Raw genomic sequence first — 12762 nt, forward strand, 5'->3', positions numbered from 1 at the left:
AATTTCCTTCTCCAATGCATGAAAGTGAAGAGTCAAAGTGAAGTCACTCAGTCATGTCCGACTCTTAGCGACCTCATAGACTGCAGCCTACCAGGCTCCTCTGTCCATGGGATTTTCCAGGCAAGAGTACTGGAGTGGGGTGCCATTGCCTTCTCCCACATCATGACTACCAGAAGGTAAAGTAAAAAAATACTGATACACTAAATACTGGCAAAGATGCAAGGAAACTGGATCATTTCTACATCCATCGTAGTAATTTAAAGTGACAGTTACTCTAGAAAGCAGTTTGATCATTTTTTTTTATAAAACTCAACATGCTATTACCATGAGATACAGCAATTGCATTCTTGGATATGTATTACCTATTAATTAAAATGCATGTTCACACAAAAACCTTCACACAAATATGCACAATGGCTTTATTCTTAATTGCCCCAAACTGGAAAAAACCTAGATATCCTTCAATGGGGGGGACTGTTAAATAAATTGTGTTACATTGGATTCTACCGAGCAACAAAAAGCAATGAGCTATTAATACACACAACAATTCGAAAGAATCTCCAGAGAATTATACTGAAAGAAAAAGCTAATCCTAAAAGTGTGATTCTATTTATATACTACATATTTGAAATGACAAATTTCAGAGACAGCACATTAGTGTCTGCTAGGTGTTAAGAATGGGACAAGAGGCAAAGAAGTTCGAAGGAGGTGGGTGTGGTTATAAAAGAACAACACAAGGAATTCTTGTAGAAACAAAATCATCATACTTAGTATCTTTACTGTGGTGGTGGATACACAAATCCACGTATACAATAAGGCTGTACAGAATCAAATGCACACACACACACACACACACAGGAATGAGTACAAGGATGAGATGAGAAATTTGAATAGAATCAGTCACTTGGATCAATGTTCATATCCTGGTGTTGCAAAACGCTCCCATTGGGTGAAACTGGCCAAACGATATTCTGAGATCTCTCTGCATTATTACTTATAATTGCAAGTGAGTCTACAATTCTCTCAATAAAAATGTCAATTAAAATTAAAACTAGACCATATCATTCTGAATTTTTAATCCTAATCAAGGAATCTCTCCTCTTTCAAATAGGCACTTGGGAGCTACCGAAGCTGGTTGAGTATGGATGACTTGACTAGGGTCGTGGATCAAAAGAATTGATATAATGACAGTAAGTATGATGAATTAAAGGAGAAATTACCAAAGGCAGGGACACAGAAAAGCATAATCAGGGATAAAGAAAGAGGTGATATTGAGGTTGATATTGCACTCAAAGAAGTGTGGACTAAATCTGTGCCACTGGTCAGTTCAGCAACCACATAGCCAGCAGACGTTCACTGTATCCAAGTTCTTTTGTAATTCACACAGTATGTGAGAATCTGATTATAAAGCAAAGGCATTTCTGAGTTATTTCACTATGTTGAACTAATTCTTTTATGCCCTATTTTTAACATTTTGGTTAAAATGAAACATTTTTAGTTCTTGGTTTCAATAATTTTACAATTTTATAACTGTAAGTGAAATACATTTTCTAATCACTATAATAATTAGCATGTTTTAAAAATATTTTTTTAGATGTTTGAAGATTGGAGAATTGGAGAAATGTATTAGATTTGTGGTTTTAATGAAATGTTTAGAAAATTTTGATTAAATAAGTTTGTAATCAATATTGAAATGTCTGAGGACATCTCATTTGCTGATTTTTAATTTTTTGACTTATTAGTTACAGGTAGAATTTAAATGTTCAGAGAAATACTAGTCAGTGAATTTATGCATGTATTTAATTGTACATAAAATAAAATCCAACAGGAGTGAAGGTCCTCATGCATTAAAGATTACTACCATCAAACTGCAGATCCAGAGGCAGTCCTTCTCTGCCTCCATGACACCAGGCCACCATGGCCAGGTCTGCATTCTCTCTTTACAGCCTTCTGGAAGGAGTAATGGACCTTACCTTATGGGGTTGTCCATCCTGGACACCGTGAGGAAGGCGGCGAGATTGGCTGTGTAGGAGGAACACACGATGAGAGTGAAGAGCCACCAGCTGCCCATCACAATTCTCATGGCCATGGAGTTCGCTGAGGATTCTCCACCTGCAGGAGACAGGCAAAGGGGATTGGTCTGGGGTTTCTGCTCTCACTCCTATCCCCAGAAATTCTCTGCCCTGCAGCCAGGCGTAGGGAAGCACCCCTGGTGATGAGCTGAGGATCAAGAAAGTGACTGCCAGCTGCTTATGGTGGACTCTGACAGTTCCAGAAATAAAATCCTAGGACCACCAACCTCAGAAAGGGGTGGAGGACCACAAAATACAGGAAAGCTAGGCTTGGCATTTTTAGTGATAGTATGTTTTTGAAAATGCCAACAGTAGAGTTCTGAATATCAAACTCTTCCCCTTAGAAGATTCTCCTCACTGTGTCGAGAATTTCCAGGGTTGCAACCCTATGTAAGGTCCCTGTCCACTTTAAATTCACATGAAACAGTCTCAGGAATTCTGTAAATGTAAAATTGCCTTTTACCTAGAGGGTTCTCTAGCTTTCTTTTAAGCCTCAGAAATGAGATGCACCATATCACTTTTATTAACATTCGGCCCTCACTAGATGACTTTTTTCTATGATTTTCAGAAATCACTGTATATGACTTATAGTCCGAAGCTGCCTCTTTGAGGTCAATCATTCCTCCTCGGTGTCTCAGGTGGTAGCAGAAGAAAGCTCCTTGCTGACTATTATTATATAACCTCTCGAGCAGATAATACATATTTTGCTATGGTGCAGCTAAGTCCAGGACTCACATTAGGAACTTTGCAATTCTGTTCTTTCCCATCAAAACTGTAACTCCCCAACTGCTATCTAGATTTCTCTGAGATAGGAGACTGAATCTCAAGAATGGCTGGAGTATTGCTTAGATGACTGCAAAACAATTGTGATTTTTTAGCCCATGAAGACTTCACATTTAAGCAAGATAGCTTCATTTGACAACCCCGTCTGCATAACAATCAATCTAATGTGGGAGGGGAGGAAAGTGCAAGGCAGAACTAGAAGTTAATTTTATCTAAAGAGGAAAATCAGGACTCGAAGTTTTGTGTGTGTGTGTGTTATTTAATTTCTTTTTTTTTTTTTTCACTATTTCTTACCAATTCTATTGTTTTCTTTTTTTTTTAATTTTATTTTATTTTTAAACTTTACATAACTGTATTAGTTTTGCCAAATATCAAAATGAATCCGCCAAAGGTATACATGTGTTCCCCATCCTGAACCCTCCTCCCTCCTTCCTCCCTATTCCATCTGTCTGGGTCGTCCCAGTGCACCAGCCCCAAGCATCCAGTATCGTGCATCGAACCTGGACTGGCAACTCGTTTCATTTCCTTTCTATCTGATAATATGGGGAGTACAGCATGATATTAGGACCATCTTAGAAATTAAATAAAATTGCATTTTAAATGACTTTGGGAACATGAACCTAAGAATGTCGTCAGTGGACAAATCCTTCCAGGACCTTGGGCTTACTCCAGCATGGAGAAGCCGGGAAGGTACCTTGCTGTACGAAGGCTCCGTAGACAATCCAGATGGCGCTGTGCAAGGTGGCGGAAGCAGAGGGCCTGGGCTGGGCTGCACTCTGAGCCCTCACGGCCTGAATCCGGTTCAACACGAAGATCAGCACACCAACCACGGGGATGGCTGCCGCAATGCAAGCCCACACGGCAAAATCAAATGGAGCAAAGAGGGAGAAGATGCTGATTTTCTCCTCGGGCTTCTTGATGAGGATTCCCACCGAGTAGTCCATGTACCGCTTGCTGAAGTCCACAACGCTCTCCCTCTCCGGGGTGATGGTGATGGCGGAGATGGCCAGATCTGCTCTCTGAAAGGCAAACCCATCTGGTCAGAAGGCAGTCCTCAGATTTCTGCTGGGCTCTACCTTCGCCCAAGGCCTGTCCACTGCCCTTTGGGTTGTTCAGAAGAAAAGGCTGCAAGTGTTGACGCCTCATGACTTTGAACGTTGTAAGGAAAATCCAGCATCAGGTTGTCTGTCATTACCACCTTCAACTTACACATGTCTCCCCCAAACCCCAAAAACTCCTGGAAACCACTTCTGGAGGAAAGAGTCTATCACCATTTTCATTTCTGTGTGAATTGTAGGTTTTCTTCAATTTCTTAATGATTCCCTTAGTGAACTATCTCTTTCCTTTTACTGGTATTTCCATCTTACTGCCCACCCTTCTCCCCAACCTGTCTTCTGGACTTGTCTTCATCCTTCCTATACCTCAGGACCACAGGGACACTCCATTATTCCATCAAACCTCTCCAAACTCCATCAGCCCACACAGATATATCTCTTCTCTAAAATACTTTTGAAGTTATATGGAGAGTGTACAACTACCTTGAATCTCATTAGAGCATCAGTCCTAAGTTGCTTTATATGCAGGCTCTATGCCAGAGAGTAGCATATTCCAAGAAAAAAGGGATCATCTTTCTTCTTCCACTTCCCTTAACTCATGGCTTCTCAGACATATGGTTGCTTCTTCCTTTAGTAAAGCCATGCAGTGAAGAGGCCCCCAGGGCATCCTCTGCTGTGACCTCAAAAGTACCTCCCAAGATTTTTGCTTTCCAAGATGAGCTTAATTTAAAAATAGACAAAGACCCCATTAAGATGAAACTAGATTGTGAGGTTAAAGCTGCCAAGACTGGTACAGACTAAGATCCTTACGCCTGAGTTGATGCTGGCATAAGAGCATTAAAATTGTACAGTGATCATCTGTATCTTGGCTCTCTAAGTAGGAGGCACTGTCAGAACTAGGTTTATTTTAGAATGACCAGTTATGACAGCTTATCCAAACTACATATTCAAACTGGGGAAAACCACATAGAAGAACTTTATCAGGTCCAATACGCAGGCTGGAGGGGCAGATATACTGATTGCCAAACTGAAATCTAACATACCTAGGATAAAGAGAAAAACTCTTGGAGGTGACCATGTCAGCTCTCAAACTTGCCTCATGTGCATTTCTCGTTCTTGCTTGTCTTCTCAGAAACCCAAGATCCAGGGAGGGTTTTTTGTTTGTTTGTTCTGTTTATGCTTGGAGAATATTTAAGGACTGAGAAGGAAATCTAGGGGATCAGGATAGGTTAACAACAGAGGATGGAGGGAAACTAACATATGAAACCAGGTCCAGAGCAGAAGCAAGGGAGGTGACTGGTGACACCAGTGGGGGGTGAGCTGCAACAGGAGGAAAAACACTCCCCGCTCTGAATCTGGACATGAGAGCACATGTCTGCAGATGTGATCTTTATAGGAAGTTGAAATAAATCTCATGTCCAGGTGTCTTCATTTCTTTCCTTAATAGAGGAGCACTTCTGTTTTCTAGTTTAAGATAGGAGATTATTAGGTTGCTTGAGGAGAAAGATAAAATTTTTCAACAGTTTCTAAGGAATGTTGCCAAGGGACCCAGTAAAGGCCATGTTAAGGAACTGGGGCTGTCCTGAAGGCCCAGCTGAGGTGGACAGCCACACATTGTTTATGCATCTATCTGGACAAACTTGTGGTTTTCTCCTCTAATTGCATAGAGCAACCTGGATGTCAGAGTCAGAAGGTAGGTAATAGAACCAAGTCAGGGTTTCAAGGTAACAAGAAATCAAAAATAATTTAGGAGAATCACAAAAGATGAAGGAACAGGGGTTTATCTGGACAACCACAGAGGGCACGCCAGGAGGGAAAGGATGCCATACTAGAAAGGCATAGAAATCTTAGAGAAGAATGAACCTCAAATACATGTGCCAAGTGAAAAGGGTCAGAGACAAAAGACTGGTATGGTATGACTGCTTTTATAGTACATATTTGCAAAAGCAAATCTATTGACTCAGAAAGTAGATTAAGGGTTGCCTAAGGGCTGGGTTGGAATGGGATTAATTGTAAATGAGTATGACAAATCTCATTGGGGTGATGGAAGTATTGCAAAATTAGACATGGTAATGTTTGCACAGCTCACTAAATTTCCTAGAAATCATGAATGATACATCTGAAATGGGTACGGATTATATATAAATTATTCCACAATAAAGTTGTTATGGGTTTGGCTTTGTTTTCACCTCCTTTTTCATATTACATTGATTTAATGAGCAATTTCTTGTCATTAACAGGATTAGAATGCATGCTACTGGAAAAAAATGACAGCTTAGGAGAAACTGGAGAGAACACAGGTACCTGTCTGCATTTATGGGTTTATAAAGAAAAGGGCTTGTGTGTTAAGATAAAATGCCGGAGTCAGAAGGATGACAGGTTGTAGTCATGGAGTGGGACAGTGACAGCAACATGTAAGATGCTAACAGGATGCACGGGGACAGATACTCCAAGGTCACTGGGGATGAATGGTCAAAGCACTGGAAGCCCAGGGTTATCTGTAGGGATGTCAGAAATGTCCAGATTGATGGTGAGGGAGGGCTTGAGCAGATCCACCAATGTCAACGGCTGTCAGTAAATAACCCAGAGGCCACAGGATGGCAGGGGAGAGGAGGGGGACACAGTGAACTGGCCTCGTGCCATGGGGACCAGGTTCTACGGGAAAGAGGAAGAGGAAAGATTTGAAATTGACCTGAGGCACTGGGGACTGCGATTTCACTTACCATAGCAATGCAGACACAGCTGTACACTCATTCACACACACACATGCATGTGCACACACACAAGACACACCCGCCCACTGCTGTGGGTCATGGAGAAGAGAATAAGCATGCACCCGTCTTCCCCACACCCCCGTCCCCATAAGCACTGGGCTCCTACTGCAGCTCAAATGTGGGGGTGGATTTCATGAAGGGCATATGGGTGCTTCAAAGGAATGATAGCAATGGACATAGAAGGAAAACCCAGAGTGCCTGGGAATTGGAAAATAAAAGGAAGAATGAGTACAGCAGGGAGGAGGGTGAGGGTGGAGGAAGAGATCCTTATTGTGTGGAGAAGGGTAACTGTGATCTGTCCAGCTGGTCCTGAGGTTCCAACTTCCTAAGGGGCCCAATTAAGACATCACCCCAGAGGCAGACTAGGGGGCCCCTCCCCAGGGATCTGCTTTTGGGACCTACCTTGCTGATGAGCTCCCCGATCATCCCGTTCCAGGAGGTGTTATGGAGCTGGTGACCGTACCTGCCATCGGGGGCCTGGTAAATCTCGTATTTGAAGCCCAGAGCCTTGGCCAGTGCATCCAGGACATCGATGGAGAACCCTTTGTAGCGCTTGGGCTGTCCAAGAATATTCTCAGCCACCATCACAAAAGGTTCTTCCTGAGGACAACAGAATGAATGTTCTTCAACTAAATCACTGGTTCATTAACACACATCTTTCCAGGGTCTTATTGGAGAGACCAATCTGATGAACCATAATTTCAGAACATTTGTGGACACATGCACTGTATTTACCCAATTTAAGCCTGGAGTCTGAACCTCTCTGACTTTTTCTAAAGTGGTTTATGGACACTCAGGATACAGTCCACAGGAAAATCCCTCCAACCAGCATACTGATGGAGGAACAGATTTATCTGTCCTTTGTCATTTCAGACTCAGCTCAGCATCCCATTCTCCTAGGATAACATGGCTTGTTATCATGCCTTCATTTGTGACATTCAGGACTCTGTCCTTTGAAAATGCTGTAATTCTTTAGGACACACACAAGAAATGTGAATACCTCTCATCTGGGATAATAAATGACAACAGAGGTCTGTGAACCGGGTTGAGAGAAGACTATTACATCTATCAGACTGGACTAGAAAAATGGATGCCGAGTCACAAGACAAGGTCATACCACACAGCAGATTAAACCTCACTGTCCAAAAGTCCAAAGGCAGGCCATGGGCACATTAACACATTTTGTGCTGTGTCACATGTGCTTCTGTAGGGCACACGGTCATCTGGAAAACACCTCAGCCTTCCCCACCATCATCCTGTGGAACTGACAAAGAAGGGGCCTTATGGCAACAGCCCCAGAGACCTCATTTCATTAATTTAATCTGGGGGGGGGGGCGGATAAGGTACAATGCTTATTCATGGTGTGCATATGGGGACTGCAGGAATGTCAGTGCCTGTCTTCCCAGCTAATAAGAGATAAATCTAAAATGTCTCCTCCAGTTGTAAAAAGTTGAAGAAAGAAATGGGAAGGAGGATGCTTTTAAGGTAACTGAAAGAAGTCAAAGTCTGTGGTTCCAGGACAACCATGCAGAGAAATTGTAACCAATGGTCTTCATTGTAAACTTTGTGTCACATGGGCCTATCAGTGGTGTTGGGTTTTAGAAGGATGTCTTCCCAACATCTTTCTGGGGACTCTAGCTAGCAGCAAAAATCTCCTAAGGACAACCTGTAGGTTAAGATCCTACATCCAAAAGCAAGTAGAGCTGTTATCCCCACTCTGGGGTTCAGCCCTGGCTCTGGATGAGAGGTCCTTCCCTAGAGCAGCCCAGCGACCTGCCGTGGAGGGTCTCAGAGGCCCTGGAGCAGAATCTCCAATCTTACTCTTCCTTCACTATTTACAAAATTCTTTGAGTGAAAAGCCTATGAAAGCTCAAGCCACTACTTAAGATCCCCTTGTCTCCAAACTCAGCATTAAGCCAAACAGAGAGAAGCCGCTGACTCAAAGCCTGAAAGACACACCTCCCCCATGTGCCCAGGGTCCTACCAAGACAGTCACCACTTTGAGAGTCAGTCCTTGGAGGCGGCTGCCCATGGGCCTTTCCTGCAGGCTGCCATTCAGGCCCTTCTCCGAGTCCCACGTCGCCAGCTGTGAAGGAAAAAGGGAATGTGAGGGACAGACGGGTACCTTGCAGACCTTAGGAATCAACCGCTGAAGTGGGCTCCTGAGTCAGACAGCTACAAAGACAGCAGCCCTAGAAGTCCCCCAGAGACCCTGAGCCATCTCACAACCTTAGAAAGAATAAAGGTATGACAGATAGAGCTCCATCTCCTCCATCAGCTCACCTGGATCTTGAAGACTTAACACATGCTTGAAATGAAATCAATTTGTAGGAACTTGTTTACGGAATAAACATTTCTGTCCAATTTTATTGTCCACCCACTGAGGCCATATCATCGAGCCTCCCACAAAGCGCCCTCTTTCTTTACTGCTCCTTTGACTTGCCCAGGCCAGTGGTCCTTGAGATCAGTTGCTTCACCAGGGAAAGATGAAGTTTAACAGTGAAGCAAGTAACAAAGACTCAGGTTTAAAGCTTGTGTTGCACCCTGATGCCAACCGTAAGCAGGACCCAGAGCTCACTGTCTTACCACAAACTTCATGATTTTCCCTGATAGGCAGATAGAAGTCAAGAATACACATGCCTTGGGTCTGCCACATCCTCCCAAGCCTGCAGGATCTAAGAGATGCATCCCATCTCTGTCAGGCACCTTAAGATGGTCAAGGAGACGCTAGCCTGGCTCAGAAACACCTGCAGATACAGATGCCCTAGAGACTGCTTCCCTTCCCTGCATCCCTGCAGGGCCTGAGCAACAATGATAAACCCTTTGTCTGATCAGTGATTTTCAATTATTAATTGGTGAGATGTAAATAATATAGATATTGGCCCCATCTAGAGCCAACATAACCAGGATCTTAGTGCTTGGGCATGAGAAAAGTTAATGCTTTCCCAGTGATCCTGGTTGAAAATCTCTACTCTTCCAGGTCACTGGGGCTCTGACTCAGCTGCACATTAGAATCTCTTAAGACGGCTTTTAAAACATCCTAAAGCCTGGGTGCCACCCATAGAGATTCTGACTTAATTGGTCAGTAGTGGATTGGATATGCTCATTTGGCTCCCGGAAGATTGTAAGGCACAGCCTGGATTGTGAACCACTACTATAGATGAAAGCAGTGATCTTCAAACCGTAATATGCAGACAAATCACCCAGGGGGTTTACATGCACTTTCTGATCCTGGGGCCTGAGATCATTCCTGTCTAACAAGCTCCCAGGTGCTGCTGCTGCTGCTGATCCATGGACCATCAGTTCAGTAGCAAGGGGTTAAAATTCCGATTGTCACAGATAGCATCTTACCCTTCATTAGAGAAAACCCACAAGACCCCTAGTTAGGCTGAGCAAAAAGAATTACCCCTCCGTGGAAAAGGGTCACCAGGTGCCCTAAAGGAGGTACCAATAGCATCACTTAAGGACACTTCTACTCTCCCAGCATTTCTTATAGCCCTGATATCTTCAGCAAGGTTAGGGCACACTGAGCCCTGAGTATGAGGCCACAGTTTCAGAGTCTGTGGTGCCGCTCTGGCCTGGAAGATACTAGAACCCCGAAGCCTACAGTAGAGACATCAGAATGAGCTATGTGATTCTAGAACCAGTTTAAAGGAACCTAGAAACTCCTGCTGTCACTTTGGATGTGATACCAGCTAAGACCCACTTCATCCTAAATAACAGGATGCCTGGCAGCGATGAGGATCATTTAGTTAGAGCATGGCCATATACTCTGAGGATCTCCCCACAGCCACCACTAATTCAATTGAGGGGTATTTCAGTGAAGAGCAAAGATCTATCCTAAGCCCTCTGCAAAGACATCAAAGATGTCGCACTCTGGAAACTGGCATTGCGAAAAGGAAACCTGGTGGCTATCTCTCCACTGAGTCTCAGGAAACAGCCCTGGGGCTCGGGATCAGCTCCTGCAGCTGGGTGCAGATGCTGGCCAAAGTGAAAAGACAAACTCAGACAAACAGAGTTAAGGTGTGACTCCTTACATTCTTTGGACCCTGTGATACTGGACTTAGGGGACTCATGGTATGGATTTGGGCAGCCTGCATCTCATCCCCAGAATTGTTCAGCCCAGGCATTGGGGCTGCTTAACCCTGTGTGGTCTGTGGCATGCCCTGGATTGGGTGGTGTGATGAAGGTCCCCTTTACTCCCTTGTGATTTACAGAGTCACGATGAAAGCAGTGATGACATGGCAGTTCCAGGGACTGGATATTCTGCTCTGCACCAGGACTTGAATTCCTGACATCTGCTGCCCAACTTTCTCAGCACTGGTGAAGAGGCATCTCCACCCTGTGCTGCTCTGGCTTGGACGAGCACCTGGAATGAGGCTCTGCTTGGCATTGATCAGACTTCATCTGTCTTTCCACTGGGATTATAATCAGTCATGGGAGTGGAGGCAGGAAGAAGCACTTGGGATAAGGCCTGTCTGTCTAGCGTTTTAGCTCAGCTGTGAGAAGGGCTCCACTTCTTCATGCTTGTCCACACCATCCTCTGCTTCTAGCCCCCTGCCCAGCTCAGGGCAGCGGCATGTCTGCCCCAGGCTATTGCAACAGCCTTTCTGCTGATCTCATTACACTGTCTTCCAGCCCTCCTCCATTGTGCTGATGTTTATCTTAAATAAAATCAAACGTGGACTATGTTAATTAAAATTTCCTAATCAATTCCTATTTCCTAGAGAATAAGTCCTAACACTTTTACACTCAGCCAAAAAGAAAGCCCTTTCTGATCGAGACTCAACCCTAACAGTCAGCTCCAGCACACTCCAACTCTACTAAGTCCCTCATCTTTCTCATGCACATAGTGTTCCCGCCTCTCCACATTCCAGTTCCTTCTGCCTGGAATGCCACTTCTCTTCAACTGGGTCTGCTACACTCTTACTCAATTTCTTTCTTTCTTTTTCCTTTTGGCCGAGTGGCACGCGGGATTTTAATTCCCCAATCAGCTATTGAACCCATGCTCCCTGCAGTGGAAGCACAGATCCCTAATCACTGGGCCACCAGGGAATTCCCTCAATTTTCTAAAACAATAAAAAAGAAAAGCTTTCAACTATAGTATTTTTAGATTCACAAAAAAAGTCATACAGATTGTGCAGAGACTGTCCATAAACCCCACGCCCAGTTTCTCTTGCAGTTAAGGTGTTGCTTTAGTATCAGCATACATTTCCTCACAGTGTTAGTCCCTTAATAGTGTCTGACTCTGTGACCCCACTGATTATAGCCCACCAGCCTCCTCTGTCCATGGACTTCTCCAAGCAAGAATACTGGAGTGGGTTGTCAATTCCTTCTCCAGGGGATTTTCCAACCCAGGGATCGAACCCAGGTCTCCCACATTGCAGGAGGATTCTTTACTGTCTGAGCCACCAGGGAAGATCTATTTTGGCTCAATTAAGTTTTAGGAAACCTCTACAGATCTCCACTTACAAAGAGAAAAAACTAAAGAAATGGTGTTGTTGTTTAGTCACCAAGTCATGTCCAACTCTTTGCAACTCTATGGATTGTAGCCCGCTTGGCTCCTCTGTCCATGGGATTCTCCAGGCAAGAATACTGGAGTGGGTTGCCATTCCCTTCACCAGGGCATCTTCCTGACCCAGGGATTGAACTCAGGTCTGCTGCATTACAGGCAGATTCTTTAATGTCTGAGCCTCATAACTAATGAAATATTTAGCTCAAATCTCCACCATTGATACAGAGCTGCAGTAGAAATGATCTTCCACTCTGGACCTAAGTCTGTGATCCTGCTGTGCTATTTGGGTTTTTTATCTTGTTCCCTGGGATCAAAACCCTGTCTTCATAAACTGTCTCTAGAGGCTCAGGCTCTTGGATTGAACCTTGCCTTGCTTATTCCAATCTCCAGAGTTTCTAACCTTGCCTGAATGCCGTTCTCCTCTAGAAGATCAACTCTCTATTACTAGTATAGATTTTGGGAACTTGGAGATATTAAATTAGCATATATTTAGGAGCCAATAGATCTATGTTCTAGATATGTTTCCACCACTCACCTTAGTGACCTCAGCACATTTTACAGCA

The 12762-nt window shown here is 43.9% G+C and overlaps 1 protein-coding gene across 3 annotated transcripts in view; it reads right to left on the bottom strand.

Annotated features, from left to right (window-relative positions):
* Positions 1-12762, bottom strand: part of GRID1 (glutamate ionotropic receptor delta type subunit 1) — a 688259-nt gene that overhangs the window by 116020 nt on the left and 559477 nt on the right. For all 3 annotated transcript variants that reach the window (XM_025284872.3, XM_025284871.3, XM_044942388.2), the window contains 4 exons: positions 8669-8770; positions 7087-7284; positions 3550-3874; positions 1974-2112 (listed from right to left, as the gene is read on the bottom strand). In XM_025284872.3, the coding sequence (XP_025140657.1) occupies positions 1974-2112; positions 3550-3874; positions 7087-7284; positions 8669-8770 (764 nt within the window). The remainder of the gene's footprint in view (positions 1-1973; positions 2113-3549; positions 3875-7086; positions 7285-8668; positions 8771-12762) is intronic.

This window comes from Bubalus bubalis, chromosome 4, assembly GCF_019923935.1.
Source record: "Bubalus bubalis isolate 160015118507 breed Murrah chromosome 4, NDDB_SH_1, whole genome shotgun sequence".
In the NCBI taxonomy this organism is placed as follows: Eukaryota; Metazoa; Chordata; class Mammalia; order Artiodactyla; family Bovidae; genus Bubalus; species Bubalus bubalis.